This window comes from Choristoneura fumiferana, chromosome 3 (genome assembly GCF_025370935.1).
Source record: "Choristoneura fumiferana chromosome 3, NRCan_CFum_1, whole genome shotgun sequence".
Classification (NCBI taxonomy): domain Eukaryota; kingdom Metazoa; phylum Arthropoda; class Insecta; order Lepidoptera; family Tortricidae; genus Choristoneura; species Choristoneura fumiferana.
The window spans coordinates 3,933,390-3,956,481 of NC_133474.1; the positions used below are offsets into that span (position 1 = coordinate 3,933,390).

Below are 23,092 nucleotides of genomic sequence, written 5' to 3' on the forward strand. Positions count from 1 at the left end.
TCCGATTTCCCGCTAACTTCCTGTACATATTTATATTATCAATTTACCTACGAGCTACGTTACAATCTAAACTTATTTCCTTACACTTTGACTTGAGGGACACTTAACCTTAATTTTACTAATAATTTTACTCAGCGGTACAAATTTTGGACTACATACAATAGTACCTATTACTGCATACATTTGAAGCACCCTTTTTTATATAATGAGGTGGCAAAGAAAGTAGATCACCTGAAATCACGAAGGTTAAAACGACATAATTGATACGCAAAGCCTGGAAATTGGCTTTTTGCGCACGAAATGTCGGGAAAAGCCGAGCTATTTTAGACTTATTTTAGGGAGTCAAACCGCCAATCCCTTTCCTGCCTATCAACAACTCATCCGGTCACTTAGCAAAGCAAATCGGACTGAAACATTTTTCTTCTTTGCAGCCAAAAACTGGGTTTCCTCTTCGACTCTTCGAACAAGGGGATCACGATAGAAGATATAGCGTTGGACCTAATGATACGACCGCTCGTCGACGAGCTAGCGTCGCTTCGGAGCGAGCGGCTCCTTGCCGTTGCTCAAGGTACGTATCATCTGCATGGTGATTGTTACGTCATTGTCACGTCACGGGACTTCCGTGAATTTATGATGACTTTAGATCCGGATTAAACTGGGGAAACCCACACACACACAAACATCACGCCTGTATTCCCAAATGGGGGTAGGCAGAGCACACGAAACGTTACCGCTGCGAAGCAACTTTTAGTTATTTTAGGTTTTAAGGTTGACAAAAAAGGTATAATAGTGACAGGTTGCTAGCCTGTCGCCTACGGTAGGTATACCTTAACCTATATTACCTATATAAGTCGCCTATTACGACATCCACGGAAGAAATGGAGAGGTGTAATAATTCTAACCTGACACTAAACGGGTCAAATTTGGGTGAAATTTTGGTATAGGTAGAGATAGTTTGAGCCCCGGGGAAAATTGCCTAGTTCCCGTGGCTGTGGGATAGCTATAAACAATTTCTACGCGGACAGAGGCTTATAGTTTGATAATAAGTCTATTCAGTCTATACATACATAATCCATATCCATAATCATGATCTCTGCCTTTCTTGGCATTGGCTGATACTGAAATGATGAAACAGGAACCGAGTAGATTAAAAGTGTGATTATAAAGATATCCCGCCAGATGCTATTTACATGGAATGCGAACTACCTGAATACCTACAAGTGATTCAGCCAGTAACACTACCCCGGCTCTTCTGATAATATTTACAAAAAGCCCAAATGTATCGCGGGCGGGTTCCCGTGGTTTGTTTTCGCGGCCAATGTAAACATTTTACGCGAATGCGCTCTAGAGGAAGCGGTACGTAACTAACGTTACGTATCGCCTCGCGTGAATGGAAACCTTGTACGTATAACCTATAAAGGAAACGTTAACGTGACCGCGCTCTCTAGAACGAGTTATTTGCAATGGTTTAATTCAAGACGTTGGTACCTACCTAGTGGTTGAATCTATAGCGTGTCACAGAGGGTTGTGGGTGAGGGTAGACAGCCCCACTCATCCCCACGCACCCGCCAACACCAGCAACACTAGGTAACACTAGCGCTGCCATGAATAGGCATTATGCACGCGCAAAATTTTCAAAAAAGTTTAATCAAGGGCACTTCACACATCTGGTAATAAAATATAGCCTAGGACACTTTGGAATAACGTAGCATTCTAAATGGTGAAAGACCTTTTGAAGTCAGTCCAGTAGTTTTGGGTTTATTCGTAACAAACATCGAAAAATACAAAAATGCTAATCTTTCCTCTTTAAGCTCGTATAATATTAGTATAGATTATGCAACCTTGCTAAGACGTTTAGATGGCATGTTGCATTTGCAAACTTTTGGACTGGGCACTGTAAAGGAAGAATTTAAATAAACTCTACATTATTTAAAGTACCTACAGTCGCGGAATGTAAAGGTTGACCACCGTAAGGTCTGTTTTTGCTTGCTCAGTGTAACTGCGTTATCGACCGAGTATGACATATTCCGTCATAATGTCATTCAAAAAGGTAATATGTGTTTGCAACGTGTAAACGAATTTATTTAGAAAGAAAGAAAGAAAAAAAAGAGAGTTTTATTTCGGTTCCATAAGCACCATCACCTTACAGTAATAAGACCTAAAGACTTAAACTAGCACTAAAACTAAGTTACTTGGTGACACGACAGGACACCAAAAAGGAAAAGGGAATTTGAAAACTAGTCAACCTTTTCATTCCGCCATTGTACAGTGTAATCGATTATCCTCTCGATTCTAAACAAACTACTTTGTTTTTGTATAGTTAGTTCGCCCTCTTTTCAGTTGCCATTTGCCCATTTTCAGGTCTAAATCCGGTAAGGTCACCCCGGGTGACCCGAATTGGCAGGGTCGGTATAAATATCTCGTTCGCTGTCCACTTCCTTCCGCTTCCGTGGTTCAAGGCTTGTTCAAGGCAGACGATAAGTTGACTCAGTATTGCAATACAATGTCAACTGTAAAAGATCATTTCTATGGATTGATATTGTATTGCAGAATTAATCAGATGTCAACCCTGCTGATGCTATACTATTGCAAAACAGCATTCAATTTCGGCAGGCCACCATACTCAGTCGAGCGTGTAGTTTTTGAAATGAACATATGAGTTTAGTTGGTGAAATGACAGCGGCAAGGTAATAAAGTGTAAACATATCTTTGACCTAGACCCCACAGTGAAGTTGACAATAGGGAAAGTGAAAATTGCGGTATCAAATCCCAACTAACTCTACATCGGGGCGTTCAAGAAAACGGTAGGTAGGGTAGGTATCTGAATATCGAAAATTGAAATATCGACAGTTAAAATACCGACGGTCATAATATCGAACCTAACCTAACATACTTTCGATATTTTGGCCGTCGATTTTTTAATTTTAGATATATTAATTTTCGATATTCAGATACGTCCCCGTAGGTATATATATGCCCTCAAAGGCCGGCAGTGAAATAGAGTATTTAGAGACTCTTAGAGTTGCTGTTACTCATATTTAGGTGGCATTAATCGCTTATTTATCCGGTGACTCCCTTGCTGGTTTGCCTACCTCGTTGTTTTTTTATTTTTATTGAAATAACATGCTATTTTAAGTTTTTTTAAGTGTTTGTCTATTTTTAAAACTGTCCATTGAAGCACTTATCCACAGGTTTGACGAGTGCATTTCGCGAGCTAACAACACTATAGTGTTGTTAACTCGCGGAATCTATGTCCTCTCAAACGCTATCTTTCACCAATCTTAAAAAGGTCTTAATCTTATCTTTTCTTTATTTATTTCGAAATAATAAATATTTAAGCACGTTTCATATTCCAGGTAGTAGTGTATCTATAAATAATAAATAAATAATAACTTCATTTATTTCGGGCAACCTGGCCCATACAATAGTTAAATACCTTACAGACTAACCCAGACTTTATGATCTCATACTGTTTTTATACACAAAGTAACTTATAGTTTATGAGTTACGAGTCAAGCAGCCACTCGCACCGTGAATACGCACGGTATGCTCTTTAGAGCTCGTCAGTACATAGGTAGTTATCTTACCACGCTCCAGCAGCTAAATACCTCTAGAATAACGATTGTTTATTCTTCATACCTGAAGTCGCAAGCAAATGAGAAGATAATGCATTACAATAGAACAAAACCTTGTAAACTATAATAATCGATATGCTAGCTTGCATTTATTATGCCTTTGCTCGTTCACATTAGCTGAAAATAGCGCTACTGAGGAATCAGGCACAATTGTATTCACAATGATATATTAATTGATTCAATTAGGTTTGCGAATCGCTGCATTTAGCAGCCAAAGCGGTGTAAAAATTAGTATTGTAGAGTAAACTGATCAAATGAAAGTTGTTTATAATTTGTACAAAGAGATCGATACAGCTAAAGTTACAAAAATATGTATGCACAACCTTAACGTTAAGTTAATAATGTCGCGTAAACATAAATTTGTAACTTTGTCCGTATCCAACGCTTTGTATTCGACTGTACACTTAACCTAGCTTGCTAATGCCGTTCGGAAGTCGAAACAAAGGGTAGTTTTTCTTTTTCTTTCTCATTAGAATCTGGAAAACGAAGAAAACCGACGAGTCCCGAGAGACATTAACACTGTTTGTTACACAAAAGTGAATCTGACAGCGAAAACTACGGTCCAAAATTTAAGTCGGTTAAAGAGGGGATGTGGGCTTAGCATCGGCATTTAGTTCGTCAAACCTTCACTGGAAATCACGCCACAGGTTATTTGCCTTTGCTTTTATTTGCGAAAAAGAAACTTTGTGCAATGACGGTCAATGCCAGAAATGTTGAGGTCGGGCAGTCAAGTGCCGCCATTAACTGCAGTTGAATGACCTCCGCAGCCATTTTAATAAGGTCGGTGTAACGCAATGTCCCCAATGAAAACCATTTGTTGTGACCTTTGATTTTTTTACCCGACTCCGGAAAAGCCAGAGAGAGAGAGTACGATTACAGCATTGTGAGATTACCTACCTCGCCAGCTTGTGCGGTTACAGCTCGAAATTTAGGAAAGGGGACCACATTTAAAATTTTCATAAATTCTCTATCTTTGGGAGATCTGTTAGATCGCTTTTCCGAATGCCTTTTTCACAGGATTTTAATTATTCTTCTTTTTTCATGTAGTGATTTGTTTTAATGCATTCCTTTTATAATGTTCGCGTTTATTTTATTCCCATATTTTACCAGCTGATTTTCTTAACAGTTGCATATAAGTACATCTTTTTTTTAGGGTTCCGTAACCATAGGACCCTATTGCTGTCCGTCCCGTCTATCCGTCTGTCACCAGGCTGTATCTCATGAACCGTGATAGTTAGACAGTTGAAATTTTCACATATTATGTATTTCTGTTGCCGCTATAACAACAAATACTAAAAACAGAATAAAATAAATATTGAAAGGGGGCTCCCATACAACAAACGTGATTTTTTTGCCGTTTTTTGCTCGATATTAATAATGACAACAGGTAGACGCTTGAAATATTCATTTAATATTTAGTCGTATATTCAATATAAAAATAGGTACGTAATTAAATTTAAATAAAATACATATTTAAGGGGGGCCCCCATACAACAAACGTGTTTTCTTTGCTAATACGGAACCCTTCGTGCGCTAGTCCGACTCGCACTTGGCCGGTTTTTTTTTCAAACTCAATTGTTTTTACGATGATCGCTTTCGTTGAGATGATAATGTGAGAGGGTTTTTCAACTGTCTTTAAATTGGTTAGGTTACTAGGTTTTTGATTTGCGTTAGTACGTTTCGGGGGGGATAGTTTCCCTCTTGACCCTCCCCTCCCCCCTCGAGCTGTCGATATTTATTAGTTATTACATGACGCTATAGTGCCCGTATAATGTCGTTGACTTTAAATGAATTGACCTCTGGCGCACCGTATTGTCATTGATTTAAGTGTCTCAATCAGTTGTCATTATGCAACTTAGCTGTAATTTGCATAAAATATATTTTAACTGTTAAAATTAATTTCATTAAATTATAAGAGACTCTTCAAAAGTGGATTCGCGCCCAGGCACGCTCTACGAGGCAATTCAATGGTGTTAGTGAGGTTCCCTATCCGCATTGGGCCCACGTGGGAACTACAAGCTCTGATTCTGAGACGCCTTTGCCCGGCAGTGGGACTTATTATAGTAAAAGCAGTGGAAAAAACAAACTTTCAAATTAAACTCAATCAAAAGACAGTCATTTAGGAAGATAAATTTGTCATATTGCCGTAACAGAAAAATCTTGCAAATTATGATTCTGAATGTTGCCAGAAGATCCGGTGGTCCATTTTTTTTTATACCTTATCCCTTAAATTAAAACATCATGTACATTGACTGAAAAGATTGCTTTTGTTTTTTAACAAGCTTTTGTACATATACCGAGTCAGTTGATAACTTTTACTTTTAATAATAAGAAAAAAGTATTTCATTATTTTTTTTATTTTTAATACAAGCTTTTTTGATGACTGTACTTTTTGTTGATTGTACTTTTATCGTTATCTAAACTACATTTCCGTGCCAAATTTCAAGTCGATGCCATTAACCGTTGAAGAGTTCCGTCCTTCAGAGACGATCCTAGTAGGACCACCAGGATGTCACTATCCGATTATTGTATTGTCGTCAGATTTACATAAGTATGCCAAATTTCAAGTTAATCCGGCTACTGGAAGTGGGACAAATTCAACTTGCAAGATTTGACCCGCACATTTTGTACATACAGAGTACAGACATACATACATAAATTGCAAGTTAAATGAAAGCTTGTAAAAATGGGATATTGTCAAGAAAATAATTATTAAAATTGTTTAAAAGCATTTTTTCAGTCCATTTACATGATGTCTCGAAGGTTCAGGTATAAAAAAAAAATGAACCGCCGGACCTCCTGGCAACATTCAGAATCATAATATGCAAGCTTTTCTGAGTTCAAACCTATTCACAGAATGCGGTCCTCTAATTTTGCATACAGAACTCCCTCCAGAACCCGCTCTATTAGGAGAGGGGTTGTGCTAACACTGCATATTAATAGATACCTACAAATCTCTACGGAACCTTCGGTGCGCGAGTCCGACTCGCACTTGGGCGGGTTTTTTTTCACTCAAACTATTTAACCTTGCATCGTGCTTAATTTTTTTGCCCAGATACTGTTCAGTGTTAAGTCTCGACTGTGAGTCACATCTAATTATACTGTGTATGTGTATTTTGTATGTATCTACTGTACTTTGTTCTGATAAGCGTTTATTTTTAACCGCCGTTAGGTACCTGCAAATGGGTCTGTCGAGGAAACTAAATCACGTACCTTTTTGCTATTTATGTCATGTTGTGGTCTCATACAGCTGCTAAAGAAATCATAGCGAGATTTATTATGAAAAGGTTTCACCCTGGTATGTCATTTAGTTTTCTCGACTGTACATACAGTGGCAAATTCGCTTTTAAATATCATCAATTTGGTATATAGTTATTACTTCCTTCCTTCCTATTATTTTTGTGTCATTTCTAAGGGTTCCGTACTCAAAAGGCCCCGATGGGAATCTATTACTCTTACTACGGCTTCGTTCTCTGTCAGTCTGTTCGTCTCTCACAGGGCTGAATTTTTTTAACCATAATAGGTAGGTAGTAACTATATGCCTTATGAATAGGCTCTAGAGTTGAGAGCTATGCTCGAGGTTTCTCTGCGGGATCGCATCAGAAATGAGGAGATACGTAGTAGAACGAGGGTCACAGACATTTGAAGTGGCAATGGGCAGGCCATATACCACGGAGTAGGTGCGGGTATAGTAGTTGGGTTCGAAAAGTTCTCGAATACCGGGACCGGGACCGCGGATCGGCAAGCGAACTGTTTGACGTCCACCAACGAAATGGGCGAATAACCAGGTTAAAGCCGAAGGTTCTCTGTGGATGCAGGCCGCTTCTTACCGAAGCAACTAGGTCTATGGGGGAGGCCTATGTCCAACAGTGGACGTCCTATGGCTGATATGATGATGATGTTAAGGTAGAAACTTTGAATATTCATAGAACTGAATAATATGCATATGTATAGGTGAGAAAGGTCTAATTTTATGCCCGTGACAACAATAATAAAACAAAATAAAGTTGGAAATTAAGGGGTTTAACATTTAGAAACATTTTTTGTAGTTTTGTTCCATGAAGTTGTCAATTTACTTAATATAGGTACATACATACGTATATAATATACCATGTCAAATAACAGCTCAGCGTCCAGTACTACGAGTATTTATCCAAAAGCAGCAGTGTATCTAATGGTTCCATTTCCGCCACTTTGACGACGTAACCCCAGAACCGACTTGTTGTGTCATGTTGGTAAACACAGGTAGGCGCGCCGTGGGGCGTGCATGTTTCATTAGCCCAAGGTCGCAGCAATCGATCCTCTATGTAACCTATATGGAAAATTACACCTTTATGATTTATGAATAGTCATACAATATTATACTAGGCAAAAGAAAATAAGGGCCTGAGTTTCATCGGTATAGTGAAATCCAAAATGCGTTTGCGTTTTTATCTGAATACATTTTGCGTTTACTTATATCTGTTTTTGTATTGTGTTATATTGTATTAATAAAACCATGTTTAGACAAGGACGTTTTACCAATGAAAATCGCGTGGACACTATTTTCTTTTGGGTAGTATATTCCTATATTCGCTGGGTGCGCGATGACAGCGCCAACTAACGGTTACAATTACGGCGGACTTTGAAATATCAACTAATGTTGTATTAATAAAACCATGTTTAGACAAGGACGTTTTACCAATGAAAATCGCGTGGCCCCTATTTTTTTTTTTTGTAGTATATTCCTATATTCGCTGGGTGCGCGATGACAGCGCCAACTAACGGTTACAATTACGGCGGACTTTGAAATATCAAATGGCTGGCTGTCATAACGAAGTGTAAGTAAACAAACAAATCATTTCAATGAAATATCGTAATTTACTATTCGATCATGTATATCTATAGTGTTGATAATGACGTTGACCTTTTTTATTTCCCGTCTAAAATGGCACAATCAATTAAATTCAGGTAGTACACACGGACTTTCTCATGCAAAACTTCTATTTTCTAGTCATAATTATATTGTTTTACCATTTACCGTTTTTGTATTTACCATTTCTTACACTAATCAAGAAATAGTACTTAATTTATTTTCGGACATAGATTTGGATAGGATTTCAGGCTATCAAAATTCGGCAAAATTACATATATGCTAAACAATATTATGCATAATAAAATTCGGCCATGTTAATATTATGCTAATATAATATTCGGGTAGGTAAACAATCATTCGGCTTATAAAGAATTATGTCTAACTAAATTTCGGTAAGTTTAAGATTCGGCGTATATAAATTATGCGAAACCTGTTATGCGTAATAAGTTTCGGACATTACAAAATATGCCAAATAGATGTGACCCCTAAATTATTGAGGCGGACCGGAGCTAGGCCACGTAAACGAAGCGTTTCTATTGGTTAATATAAAACACATTCCTCGCCCGTTATTGGTGGAACCGCAGCTTTAGTAAAAGAGGTAGTAAAATTCCAAGTATGTAATGTATTATCGTGTCTTTATTACAGCCTTCCTCTTATCCGGACGTCCGCTGGTGGTCGTGAACGTGGCGTGCAGCGACCGTCTGTCCACTGACGACGTGTCCCGGGTCGAAGGGGCGGTCAAGACGGCCGCCCGGGCCAAAGTGCGGCTCGCGCTCGCCGGGGACTTCTTGTCCTGGAACAATGTGCAGAGTGAGTACTGTGTCTAATACGTGGCGTGCAGCGACCGCTGCCCACTGACGACGTGTCCAGGGTAGAAGGGGCGTTCAAGTCGGCCGCCCGGGCCAAAGTGCGGCTCGCGCTCGCCGGGGACTTCTTGTCCTGGAACAATGTGCAGAGTGAGTACTGTGTCTAATACGTGGCGTGCAGCGACCGCTGCCCACTGACGACGTGTCCAGGGTAGAAGGGGCGTTCAAGTCGGCCGCCCGGGCCAAAGTGCGGCTCGCGGTCGCCGGGGACTTCTTGTCCTGGAACAATGTGCAGAGTGAGTACTGTGTCTAATACGTGGCGTGCAGCGACCGCTGCCCACTGACGACGTGTCCAGGGTAGAAGGGCGTTCAAGTCGGCCGCCCGGGCCAAAGTGCGGCTCGCGGTCGCCGGGGACTTCTTGTCCTGGAACAATGTGCAGAGTGAGTACTGTGTCTAATACGTGGCGTGCAGCGACCGCTGCCCACTGACGACGTGTCCAGGGTAGAAGGGGCGTTCAAGTCGGCCGCCCGGGCCAAAGTGCGGCTCGCGGTCGCCGGGGACTTCTTGTCCTGGAACAATGTGCAGAGTGAGTACTGTGTCTAATACGTGGCGTGCAGCGACCGCTGCCCACTGACGACGTGTCCAGGGTAGAAGGGGCGTTCAAGTCGGCCGCCCGGGCCAAAGTGCGGCTCGCGCTCGCCGGGGACTTCTTGTCCTGGAACAATGTGCAGAGTGAGTACTGTGTCTAATACGTGGCGTGCAGCGACCGCTGCCCACTGACGACGTGTCCAGGGTCGAAGGGGCGGTCAAGACGGCCGCCCGGGCCAAAGTGCGGCTCGCGCTCGCCGGGGACTTCTTGTCCTGGAACAATGTGCAGAGTGAGTACTGTGTCTAATACGTGGCGTGCAGCGACCGTCTGCCCACTGACGACGTGTCCCGGGTCGAAGGGGCGGTCAAGACGGCCGCCCGGGCCAAAGTGCGGCTCGCGCACTACTTCTTATCCTGGATCAATGTGCAGAGTACAATTAGCGTTTACGGGCTTATTACGAGGGTGTCTGTATCAACGCGAATCATCTGTCCGTCTGTCTGTTTCTTCTTACGTCTAAACCGCTGAAATTTGGTATGAAGATAGTTTGAGACCCTGGAAGGAATATAGGATAGTTTTTTATCCCGGAAAATTGTGTACTTCCCGCATGACAGCGATAAACAAATTCTTCGCAAATGATGTCGCGGGCAAAAGGTTGTATACAGTGTGCTAGAAAATCAGATGCGGATATTTTGAGGATCGATTATTTGCTTCGTTGTTAATTAGATTCAATTAAATTTAAAAAAAATACAGTTCATGTTAATGCAAGGATGATTATTTTTGGACGGAATGATATTTTTGTATGAAGCAAAAAAACACACACAATACTTAAATAATTTATGCGTATAATTGATTCTTAGGTTATTAATTACATACCCAGAAAATATCGGCACCTAATTTTCCAGCACCTTATATAATAAATAAATTAAAGAACAATCTATAATAATAACGTAGATTTAATTGAGAAATAAATATCGATATTTATCAACACTTGTCTACTTGCCAACGCATTTACCTAATGCCTGCCAAAGTTCATATCTTTATTGATTAATCAATATGCATCCTTTGTTCAAACATCCACTTAAATGGGCTATTAGTAATCGAACAGCTGGACGGTATTTATGCGGACCTTATCGCGCTTTAGAAAGAAAGAAAGAAAGAAAGAAAACATTTATTCGTGACATTAAAAAAGACAGCAACAATAATAAAAATAAAATAAAAAATTGTTACGTATGCATGTCACGAAATGGTCCCGAATCAGCATTCTGCCGGTCTTGCGAACGGCGCTGGTCTTCCTTTGGGACCATCTGGTCATTAAACATTGAAAAAAAGTACAGCTAAGTGAGACCGATACAATTTTTAGTTTAAGAATATAAAAATACTTTCCTATTTAAATAAAATAAAAAGAAATACTAACATTACAAAATGGGTTGCCAGTATATAAAAAAAGAAATAGGCATAGGCCAGTCTCCTTTACCCTTCTCACTCCTAACAAAAGCAAAAGAAGAAAAAAAAAAAGAAGAATAGACAAAACAAAACAACAAGCGATTGATTCGCCAACCAAATTGCGATTTCTAAAACTTATTCGACTAAAGAAAGATACAAAGTTGATATACATCAATATTCTTCGGTATCCCAAATAGTAAAGAAATGTGAATAAAAAGTATCAGTACAGTTGCCATGAAACAATTTGTGTTTCAAATAAATAAGGCCGTGCAACCATGTTATCAACATTATATAGCCTAAAAAAAAACCAACAGTGTTAAACAGCTAAGAAAACAGACAGGTATGCAGTATTATTATAATTTTGTCCTCCAATTTGATCTATCCCATCATGTTTAATTTAATTTTAATTTTAATTTTACAGGTTCCCAATTGGATTTGTCCCTAAAAAGCGCAATACTAACAATAAGCATTCTTTAATTCAATACCAGCTGCTGCCGTCGTATTGCCCGTGAAGTAAAGAAATAAAGAAAGAAAAAACTGTTTATTGTCACAATAACGAATGTAGGGAAATATATGTAAAACCATGGCCTACCAACCCCTACAAGCTATATTTAATACTAAAAAACAGCAATAGATGGCACTACCATTAACATTTGTAAATTATAAAATGTGAATAAGCCGAATTAAGCAGAAATATTGAAATTAAAATAAAGACTAGCATATTTTATAAACACAACTTCACATCAACATTAATTCAACTCCTTAACTTGAAGATAAGAAACACATAAATTGAGAATACGAAAGTATAGGCTACGTGTGGCTACATTTCAGCTATGAGGCTTTCGTAGTGTTTTGCAATTGTGACGCTAGATGGCGAATAACCGGAATGCGCTTGCTGGGCTTGCCCCGCGCTTGCACACATTCGTCGAAACTATTTGAGAGAAACGTGCCATTCTCTTCTAACTACGTAAATAAGACAGAGACATCATGCGTATTTCTACTCGACTAGGCTCAGTTGGTGAGCTTGTTGGTTGTTGTCAGTGTACCGTATCCTAAGTGTCTCACTAGATGGCAATACGTATCGTGTTATTCGTGTTCTCACTGGTGCCATCTATTGGAAAATCGAAGGAAAGAAACATAGCCAGTTGAATAGCCAGTATTAGGGTGATACCATGTGCTTGTACTGGGTGGTGTCTCTGTTATATTATCTACTCTGTGGTAAAACCAAACAATACATTAAGTTTGTGACAATAGGTGTCATACTTTCTAGCGGTGACACGTCGTATGGAATTCAAATTCACACCAAAAAAATGTACGAAATTGTACGCTACTTAAAAAAATTGTACTACACGTAGTTACGAGAAAACAATGATCAATCTGTCACCGCCAGGAAATATACTTCCTGGCGGGTGCTATTTCATTATTCTGTAGCAACCGTGTTTTTAAATTTCTTGTGAATCAGAAAAAAATAGTGCACGAAACTGTACGCTAATTAAAAAAAAAGCGATGACTTGCCCGAGCTGTCTATGAGTCTACGGTGAACAAGCCTAGAAAATTACTATAAATAAATTCTATACTGTTCAAAGCGAAATAGAATATCATTTGTCAGATAAGGAACGCTAGAATAACTGCGATTGATTCGGCAGCTGTGTCTGTTAATAACAATGTTTTGATTTATATCTTATCATAGTTTATAAAATTATTAACACTTAAACTAATATGTTGCTTCTGTTTACCATAATATTCGATTAACCGGAAAAGGTCATGAGAGACTTTAAGAGACAATAACAATGAGAATATATAATGTATTGTTATAGTACATGAGTACATGACACAAATCCTAATGCTGTAAAATTGTAAATACTTATGTATTATTGAGGAAAACGTACAAAATACCATTTGAAAAAAAAAACATATCGCTGCTTAGGGATAAAGTCCACTTCGGGTGGTTTAAATATAATTTATATAAATGTTGTTTCCTTATTGTAAATAAAAATAAACTCATTTAGAATTAATATATAGTTACCTACCAATTCTATTATTAAAAGAAAGAAACAAATAAAATATTTATTCGAGAAAATCCGAAAAAATGAAAAATTACAAATACAATTATAAATAGTGATTTTTGGCATGGAGATAGTTTATGGGTCAGAGAGCGACATAGCCTACTTTTTATCCTGGACAAATGCTCAGTTCCCGAGGGAACAGCGCACGATAACCGAATTCCATGCGGGCGAAGCCGCGGGCAAAAGCTAGTGGATAAATAAAACAAACCTGCTCAGTTCAATATGGTGTGTGTAAAGTTCCCAATCCCACTGGGCGCGCGTGGGCACTACGGCCACTCTCATTCTGACAGGAGGCTTGTGCCCTACTTTGGGATGTACCCAAGATGATGATGATGAAGACGTTTATGTGAAAAAGAGTTTTGACTGATAGACAGATGCATACCGAAATGGTATGGAACAGAGCACCAACTATAATTCTTTTTTTTAGCATTAGAAAGAAGTTACTGTTTTTTTAAAAACATTTTCCAATAAAAAGACTCATCCAGATTGTTTACCCTTTATCTAATGCTAAAAAATAAATAAAAAAAAATACCGATTTTTAGAAACATGAAGAGTCCGTTAGTCTGTGTCAAAAAAGACCATCCTTCTAAGCTGTCACTGTTCTATTTCAGGCCTAGAATGCTGCGAGCCGCTCCTCGACGAAGGCCTATCAACGACCATAGACAACACGTACTCCGGCCAAACGTGCATCCTCTGCCCCGGCACCATAGAGCAGTCAAACTTCAACGGCCACTCCGGGGCCATCAAATCCGGCCTCAGCCACCTAGCCATCCCCCGAGGCTGGTCTTGGGGTGGCCCAGCGTCCCCGTTCTGTCCAATCTGGGCGGAAATTAAGGTCCAGGATTGACGAATAAAAGTCAATAGTATGATTTATTGCGTACCGTCGACTGTTTTGTTTTTTTTTTGCACTGTCTACTTGGTTGCGTTGCACATGTTTTTTTAATGGTCAAGTTTTTTAAACTCGTCGGGGAAGCCAGCTATGGCTAGAATTTTACAATTAAGAGCAAAATGCCCCAAGCAAGGATACCAAATGATATCTATGATTCACTTTTTTTCTATAATTTAAACACTTTTGCGTTGCCCACTCTCGTCATAAGTGCTCCGTGATTTGACCCCTTATTTTAATATATTTCTTTAAGTTTCGTTCCCTTGGTTTTAAGTTTTTGTTCATTCGTAAGTGTCTTCTAATTAGAAAATATAAATTATTAAAAAAATAGTGAAATGAATTTGCGTCCTCTAGCGATGATACCTAACCTAATGTATGTATATAATCATTAGTTGTAAAATGTATATACTTAGTTTGAAAAGGGAATTGCTTGTAAATTGCCAGGTTTTTTTAATTATGTCTGTAGTACTCTGGAATTTTTCTATAGACGTTTTATTGAAGAAACAAAGTGTCTAATGTTTATGATTAGAGAGCGGATTTGAAGTAGCGACTGCAAGTTTAATATGGATAAGACTAGTACAAGTAAGTAGGTATTTATTTTTTATCAAAAAAGGGTGTAATAATTAGGATCTATTATGTTTGAGCTGTATAAAACTCCTTTAATTAGATTCGAATAATTTTTTTTTCTTTACATATAGTTTGTCGCAAGAATAACATTTATTGAATTTAATTATCTATAAGATTGCATTGCGGTAATTAAGTAAGTAATAAGACAACTTTATGACCAATAAACAACATGATATCTAATAAATACTTAAATCTATATATCTGTCTAACCAATCGCACCAGTCATATCCATATTAAACTTGTAATCGCTACTTCAAATCCGCTCTCTATTTATGATTTCGCGGTTTTCTAGAACCATCGAAAAGTACTGTTATTGGGAAGCAATTATTAAACTTTTCTTTAGACTATATTCGCCACATGGGTTGTTTTTTGACAAGTGACAAGGTACTGAAGTGTTAAGAATTCTTCGACCTCAACTATACATAATATAATCAATGTGGGCTTGGCTCTTAACAGATTTTCTTCGATACTCATGCTTATTTTCAGTATTTACCCAATTTATAAACATAACTCGGAAAGGGTGAGCTGTTTTGAAAGTTTGCATAACATGGACATACCTTGTTATTTAAAGGTAGTTGTACTATGATTCTCTATCTATGAGTGGATATTAAACGCAAGAAATGCATTGAACATAGAAAATATAGGAAAACTGATTTATTTATTTATTTATTCATTACCATTACCATCATCTTTCAATCATTAATTACCATTATACAGAAACTTTAGAATAAATTCAAAAGCTTAGTCGATATTTGTTTTGCAATGTATTGTCATTTTAGTTTAATCATAATGACTAAAGTTTTGTTTTGTTATTATTTATTTTCATGGTATATTCACATTACACATGACAGTAATGACATAAGAATAGCTCACCCTTTTCGTTATAAACGGGTTAATTAAAATTGATATCGTTTTATCGAAACAGTGTACCTGAAACTGTTTTCCTTGTTATTAGGATAGTGAATAAATTTCATTTTAATTAGATTAGGTAAAGTCTAAGGTGTTATTCAGAGAAGTTTAAAAAATAAAATCATTTATGGTTACAATAGAGATACAATACAATCGGCTAAAAATTAACAGCCGTTAAAGATTTGTATAATCGTGTCTGTTTTATAAAAAGTTGTCATTTTTGGTTTTTCTTACTTCAAGGAGGGAAGATATTTATAATAATATAGTGTTTGCGATTATAGGCAACATTCTAACGCTTTAACATTTTTTTTTTTAATAAATCATTATTTTCTGAATAATACCTTCTAGGCATGTTTAACACAGTTACTGCGCTAGTGTCACCTAAAATACCCAAATGAATATAATCTAGGTACTTAATATTTTTGTATTTTTAAGTAGTGAAAATGATCTCGTGGTTGAGTAATAGCTTTACACGATTTTCTTTTTTAAGTAGGTATTTTGTTTGGGAGTTTTTACCCGGACATTTTTCAATTATGGCATCATAGTGACTGCTTGGACGCGAATAGCGGCGCTATGAGCGTGTTCTCTGTACATTGCGCGCCAAGAATGCCTAAGCACAGTGGTTACTTAGCAGAACACGCAACTGCAATGGAACTGCGATGAAAAATGTACTCTCCAGTTACGTTGCGGTTGAAATTCAATCCGTCTATACTGGCCCTAAGGTGATTTTCCGATGAACTTATATCCTACTTCCAGATTTTGTGTACTTGGTATCTTTCGTATAATTTTTGGGTTCTTTATGGTCGAAACGGGTCCAATTTTGCACTTAAAAATATGTTTTTACAGTATAACCTGTAACTGAGTTGTTTAGATATGGGTTTTACTGTATGTAATATAAGTTTGAATTTTAATGGACTTGTAAGTTATAAACAGTTTCACAAAATGAACTATGGAATATTTTTTACCCTTTACTTGTGATACATGTTAATTTATTTTTGTCAAATCATATTTTTAATGTTATTTTCTTGGTGTATTATTATTATAATTATCGGTGAATTTTAAATAAATTATTGAATCAATTAACGTTTTTTCATCTATAACTTTAAAGGGAAGATAATGTGCTTGTGGCCAGCAGTAGGACATATATAGGGCTAGATCATTGGTTCCAAACCTCGGGGTAATTACCCCAAAGGGGTAAAACTGTGTTCCCTGGGGTGTAACGAACATGATGCCATCAAACATTGTTGGTACTAGCGTGACGGAAAAATCACACTGCACTTTTGTTTTGAAGGTAAATAACAACTAGTTTTCTATAATTGTCAGAAATTAATAAAAAAAAAAGCTAAGGTACCACTGGCCTAGATGATTGTTGGCAGTAAAGACATAATTCACACCTGTGCTATTTTTTTTATCAAGTAAGCAAATGCAATGTTTATTTAAGAGCATTGTAGAAGAGATTTTCATCTAGTGATAAAAAGTTTCCTAGTGTTTTGTGAATTCAAAGCGGCTAAACTTGGAAAAATAAAAGATAAAGTTAAACTAAAAAAAAAACTTTATAAAACTAAACCTTACATAAGACAAAAATACTAATAATTAATGGTATATAAGCCGCTATCACCAGTTACACAACAAAACTACAAACATATTCAAATTAAAATTAAATAATAAACCTTATGTAGATAACATAAAAACATAAACTACATCGGTGCCTATTTCGACTACTTATTTTTCTTCTGCAGCTTCCTTATTTTCGCGATTTGAGCTGTGGCTTTACACGCTTCACACCTGTAAAGACAGTCAAGTTCAAAAATCGAAATATAAAAAACTACATTATTCAAATAATAGGGTCATCATCATCCCAGCCTATATACGTCCCACTGCTGGGCACAGGCCTCCTCTCAGAACAAGAGGGCTTGGGCCATAGTTCCCACGCGGGCCCAGTGCGGATTGGGAACTTCACACGCACCATTGAATTGCTTCGCAGGTTTGTGCAGGTTTCCTCACGATGTTTTCCTTCACCGCAAAGCTCGTGGTAAATTTCAAATGTGATTTCGCACATGAATTTCGAAAAACTCAGAGGTGCGAGCCGGGGTTTGAACCCACGACCCTCTGTTTGAGAGGCGATAGGTCAAACCACTAGGCCACCACGGCTCTAATCTAATAATAGGGTATTTGACGCTAATGTCCTACGCTAGCTGGCGTGCGCGCAAGCCTGCGGGTGCGGGTGCAGGTAATGCTCTGTTCACATTATTCCAGTAAAATCGTGCCCGTAGCGATTTTTTGGGGGGTCACAATCGAAACGAGTTACACAAGATGGATCGAGCACCGCATTATCATGCTACTGAAATAATGTGAACCGAGCGTAAATTCCGTCGCACGCGACCCGCTCCGTACAAACCGCGTCAGCTAGCGTGGGCTCTAATTAGGGTTGCCAACCGTACTCTAAAGTAAAGTATATTGTACTCTATATCATGTAGGTTTCATCATCCCAGCCTATATACGTCCCAATGCTGGGCACAAGCCTCCTCTCAGAACAAGAGTGCTATATCATGTAGGTTTATAATCTATAAAACATTATAGCTAAAATACTCTTTATTACAGAATATTTCCTATACTACTGCCAGTCATGTAATATTATGCAAATCCATTATCATAACCAAAAAAAGTCCGTAGCTACTCTTTATTTACCTCCTTTGAAATCAGATATACTCTATTTCTTCTTAAAAAAGTTGGCAACCCTAGCTCTAATAGTACTACAGTAGTATATATTACTATATATTATAAATGCGAAAGTTTGTAAATATAAAGGCTGACCAGACCAGAATTATAAAAAACCTCGCCATATTGCGGAAAACCAATAGAACTAATTTCTTGCACTGGTAACAATAAATTCAAATGTCATCAAAGTTTAACGTTGTTGGCGCGTCGTATTTTAAAGTGTTATTTTGTGTTTTTATGCCTTAAAATTCCGAAGATTATCCATAGCTTTGGAAGGAAAATAATTCACAATGTATAAAAGTATTTGCCGTAGTAAAAGTATGAAGGATTAGAAAATATTCCTTTAAAATAAATAACATCACCGACACCGTTATCAATATGACTGGTAGGTAGGTACCGTATAATGTTGCAATATAAAACGTAGAAGTGCTGCCCTCGCGTCAGGATTTTTTTATATTCCTGGTTAGCCTTTACTTATGTGATTCAAATAATAGAGTATTTGACTCCCATTGAACAACAAGCTCTCCTTTTCCTGTGCAGCGTGACAGAAAGAAGTGAAAACGACTGTGACTGCGGACACAACCCTGTCCATACTCACGACTTGTAAAGATCCCGGTGCCGCCAGAACTCGCGGTCGGGGTCGACGAACGTGCGCAGCTGTTTGCCGTCCCATTCGATGGTCTCGCGACGCCACTCCAGAGGCACCAGCTCCGCTTGCAGCCGCCCGAGGAACAGCTGAAGCAATCAATGACAAGGCTAAGCAGGGCGGTATTAACCATGTCGGGCCTTCGGAATTTTTCGGCCGGTTAAAGACCATCAGTTCTTTTTAGGGTTCCGTAGTCAACTAGGAACACTTATAGTTTCGCCATGTCTGTCCGTCTATCTGTGCGCGGCTACGCTCAGAGACCGTTAGTACTAGAAAGCTGTCATTTGGCATGAATATACATATCATCAGTCACGCCGACAAAGTGGTAAAAACAAAATAATTCTTAGGGTACCTCCAGGCTCCATAGACGTAAAATGGGGGTGATTTTTTTTTCTCGTCTAAACCTATAGTGTGAGCTATCGTTGGATAGGTCTTTTAAATTCATTGGAGGGTTTTAAAGACAATTTTCGATTCAGTAATCTGTTTGTGAAATATTCAACTTTAAAGTGCAAATTTTCATTAAAATCGAGCGCCCTCTTCAAATCTAAACTATTGGGTGTTTTTTTTTGAAAATTCTATGTTCGTATCGTATCGTCCCTCTCACGCTCGTAATAAGTGTCGGCGGACAGTACGATAATACGAACATCAAATTTCGTAGTAGTCCTGCTGACATAGTCATTTCAAATCCATATTGCCATATATGGTTTCGAATTATTAGGTCGTGCATTGTGATCGTTCTTTCCGGATCGAGAAGGTAGACGGCCTAGACGGGGTCGTAATTATCCGCACTCGTATTGTTGGAGAGCCTATGTGCAGTGGACGGTCTGGCGTGTTAAGTTGGGGCACAGAAATAAAACTTCTAGTAAACGTAGTTTATTGTTCCCCAATATTCTTCATTTATATCAGACAATCATATAGGATCTAACTAAATGTCAAACTATACCAATAATCTTTGATGAAATAACTGTTATAATTCATCAAGCAATAATAAACAAGGACGTAAGCAGACGCAAGAGCGGATCCACCGTTGTGGGCACGATGGGCTTGCCCACAACCCTAATAGACTTCTGCAGGGCTACTACGAAACTCGAAGTTCGTATCGTACCGTCCCTATAAGTCTCAGAGGGACCGCATGATACGAACTTCGAGTTTCGTAGTAGCCCTGCTGACAACACACTTTACAATAGTAAAAGAGAACAAGTATGCACACTCCGACTCTTTAGGAGACTTTCCGGCGCGGAAGCTTAGGGTTGTCGATTTATATTTTAGATTAATTAATTACCTACCGGCAAATAATTTTAGTATGAAAGTTAACTTAAAATTGTCTTATATCTGTGTCTAGAGAAACCAGATTCTTTGCCGCTTTATTATTATTATTATACTAAATTTAAAAATATTATTTATAAATTCGCCGAAGTGGTGATGACGACTGTGTAGTGTACATACTACTCATGTCTTTACAGATAATACTATAACTTTATTGTTTAATAGGTAGGTAGATATCTATTATTTTTTTATGTGTCCTATTGCACGAAACTATCACACTACACTTACGAGTATACTACTAATTTACAACAATAACTAATTTAAGAAATACGTAAATACGAGTCATCATCATCATCATCATCAGCCCGAAGACGTCCACTGCTGGACAAAGGCCTCCCCCTTAGAACGCCACAATGAACGACAACTCGCCACTTGCATCCACCGGTTTCCCGCTACTCTCACGATGTCGTCAGTCCACCTGGTGGGAGGCCTGCCAACGCTTCGTCTTCCGGAAAAAATACGAGTACGCGAACGTAAAAGGTGATCATCTCGCGAAGCGAGCGCAAGACGAGCGAGCTAAAATCGAAACGTACGGCACCGACGGCAGCGCAGCCTTGACTAGAAAACTTAATCCTCCTTAAATTATCAGTGTGTGCGGAGGGACTGGCATATGTTAAACCTAGCTCTTGGATGCTTCTGATATACTGATGTACAGAATATGATAAGTATTGCCAGCAAACGTACATTTTTAACACAGGCACAACTAAACTCACCGGGTTAGCAGGAGCGGGGCGCCCAACAAATGGAGCCCTGACGGTCTTGTACTGGGCCTGTTCCACCGCCTCCTCCATGGCCTTGTGAGATGTGCTGATGTACGTGTCCTTGACCAGGATCTCTCGGGTGCTATTAGTGTCAAGCGTAATTGAAAAATCAAGAGTCACATGCATAATACTTTAACTCTTTGAAATCTCGGTGATTATTGGTTTAGAATTTTGCAACAACGGTACATCGTTGAGAGTCTATTGTACCATCAGCCAAATATGTGGTCCACCACCCTAAAGTTGATAATCGTTTGCATGTCATAAAACAATAAGGCCAATAGATGTCTGTCAAGATTCAATACGGCTAAATATAAGTATTTATGGGCTTAAAATATTATTTCTGATAAGATTTACTATTACTTAGTTACTGAGAAAACATATTTTTTCTTAAGAACTAAATTAAATGCGCGAAAAAATATGATTATGGTAATGTACCGTATGGTACAGTCACCAGCACCAATATCTGACACAACAAGCGTGCATAAATATCTGATACGACTCTATTTCTAGGGTCGGAAGGACGTGTCAGATATTTTTGCACGCTCCGCTGTGGCAGATATTACTTAATGCTGGTGACTTTGCCGAATGATACTCGTGTTATCAAATTCTTTAAAACTTAAATTATGAAGTGTTACGTGGATCTGGAATATCGTCCATGCTGACGGCCGGCGTCATAATGAGTCGCGGTCGAGTTTCGACCGCGTGCGCATGTCCTGTATCAATCACTTTGTGCTGAAATGGGTACGTTAATGAAATATAATAACTATACTAGCCGTTACCGGCGACTCCGTCCGCGTAAATTTCGTTTTCACTATCCCGCGCGGAACTATGCAATTTTTCGGGATAAAAACTATCCTATGTCCTTCCCCGAGACTCGAAACTATCTGTATACCGAATTTCATCAAATCGGTTCAGCGCTTTAGACGTGATGAGGTAACAAATAAACAGACTTACAAACTTTCGCTTTTATTATAATAGTATAGTGGGAAGTGGGATGGTATGGAATGAACTAAATGAATTTATTCCAGTTAACCTTTGAACTCACGAATGAATCATATTTGTATGATTCATGGGGCATTCCACACGAACTCAACTATCACCACTAACACACTGCTCTGACCCGTTTCCAATTCATTCTTAGGAGTAACTCATCCGTTCACCATGCTATCAGATGCCCACCGTACGTCACAGTACGGTGGCAGGGTTTGCCAGGTCTTTGTCAAATAAATACCCAACACTGAGCAAAAAAATTTGTTGTAGTTTTGTTGTACCGAACACCGAACACAGCTAGTGCTAATACCGAACACCTGGCAACACTGTACGGTGGTGATAGTTATGTTTGTGTTCTTACAGTGTGGAGGTGGAGGAGCTACATGAACACGCATTTATTGCATCGTAGCTATGTAAGGTTGCGGGTGAGCAAATTGTTTATAGTTCAATTTAAATTATTCGTCTTACCATAGTTTTCTGAACAGCCGTAGGATCCGTCCTGATGATATCTTTTTTCTTGACCACCAAGTCAAACGTCATACGGTATATTTGCCTCCTTCCAGTCTGAAAGGGTGTGGATGTCCTTCAGAGGGGGAGGCCTGATCCGGAGACACCCTTGTTTCTCCTTGAAGAGGAAAATAATAAAATAGCTAATGTGTCAATCAACATTTTAGTGATGTTATTTGTGACAATCCGTAGCAAAAGGGTCCTTATGACAGACTGCCATAAAGACCCTTTTTCTACGGATTGTCACATTTCGTCCCGTAACGCAGGAGGCATCAGTGATACGTATACACTTTGTAAGAAAATGTTTGCAATGTATGCCATTAGCAT

General features: G+C 38.6%; 2 protein-coding genes across 2 annotated transcripts in view; one reads left to right on the top strand and one right to left on the bottom strand.

Annotated features, from left to right (window-relative positions):
- Window positions 1-16,896, top strand: part of LOC141426398 (endonuclease/exonuclease/phosphatase family domain-containing protein 1-like) — a 30,594-nt gene extending 13,698 nt beyond the window's left edge. Inside the window, exons 4-6 of the mRNA XM_074085274.1 lie at window positions 432-568; window positions 9,136-9,300; window positions 14,007-16,896. Of these exons, the coding sequence (XP_073941375.1) occupies window positions 432-568; window positions 9,136-9,300; window positions 14,007-14,242 (538 nt within the window). The 3' untranslated portion in view covers window positions 14,243-16,896. The remainder of the gene's footprint in view (window positions 1-431; window positions 569-9,135; window positions 9,301-14,006) is intronic.
- Window positions 16,897-17,390: 494 nt separating this feature from the next.
- Window positions 17,391-21,394, bottom strand: LOC141445710 (uncharacterized). The gene is made up of 3 exons (XM_074111600.1): window positions 21,221-21,394; window positions 19,134-19,270; window positions 17,391-17,602 (listed from the first exon to the last, which is right to left on the bottom strand). The coding sequence occupies exons 1-3, from the start codon at window positions 21,392-21,394 to the stop codon at window positions 17,536-17,538; spliced, it is 378 nt and encodes a 125-aa protein (XP_073967701.1). The 3' UTR covers window positions 17,391-17,535.
- Between the last annotated feature and the right edge of the window lie 1,698 nt (window positions 21,395-23,092).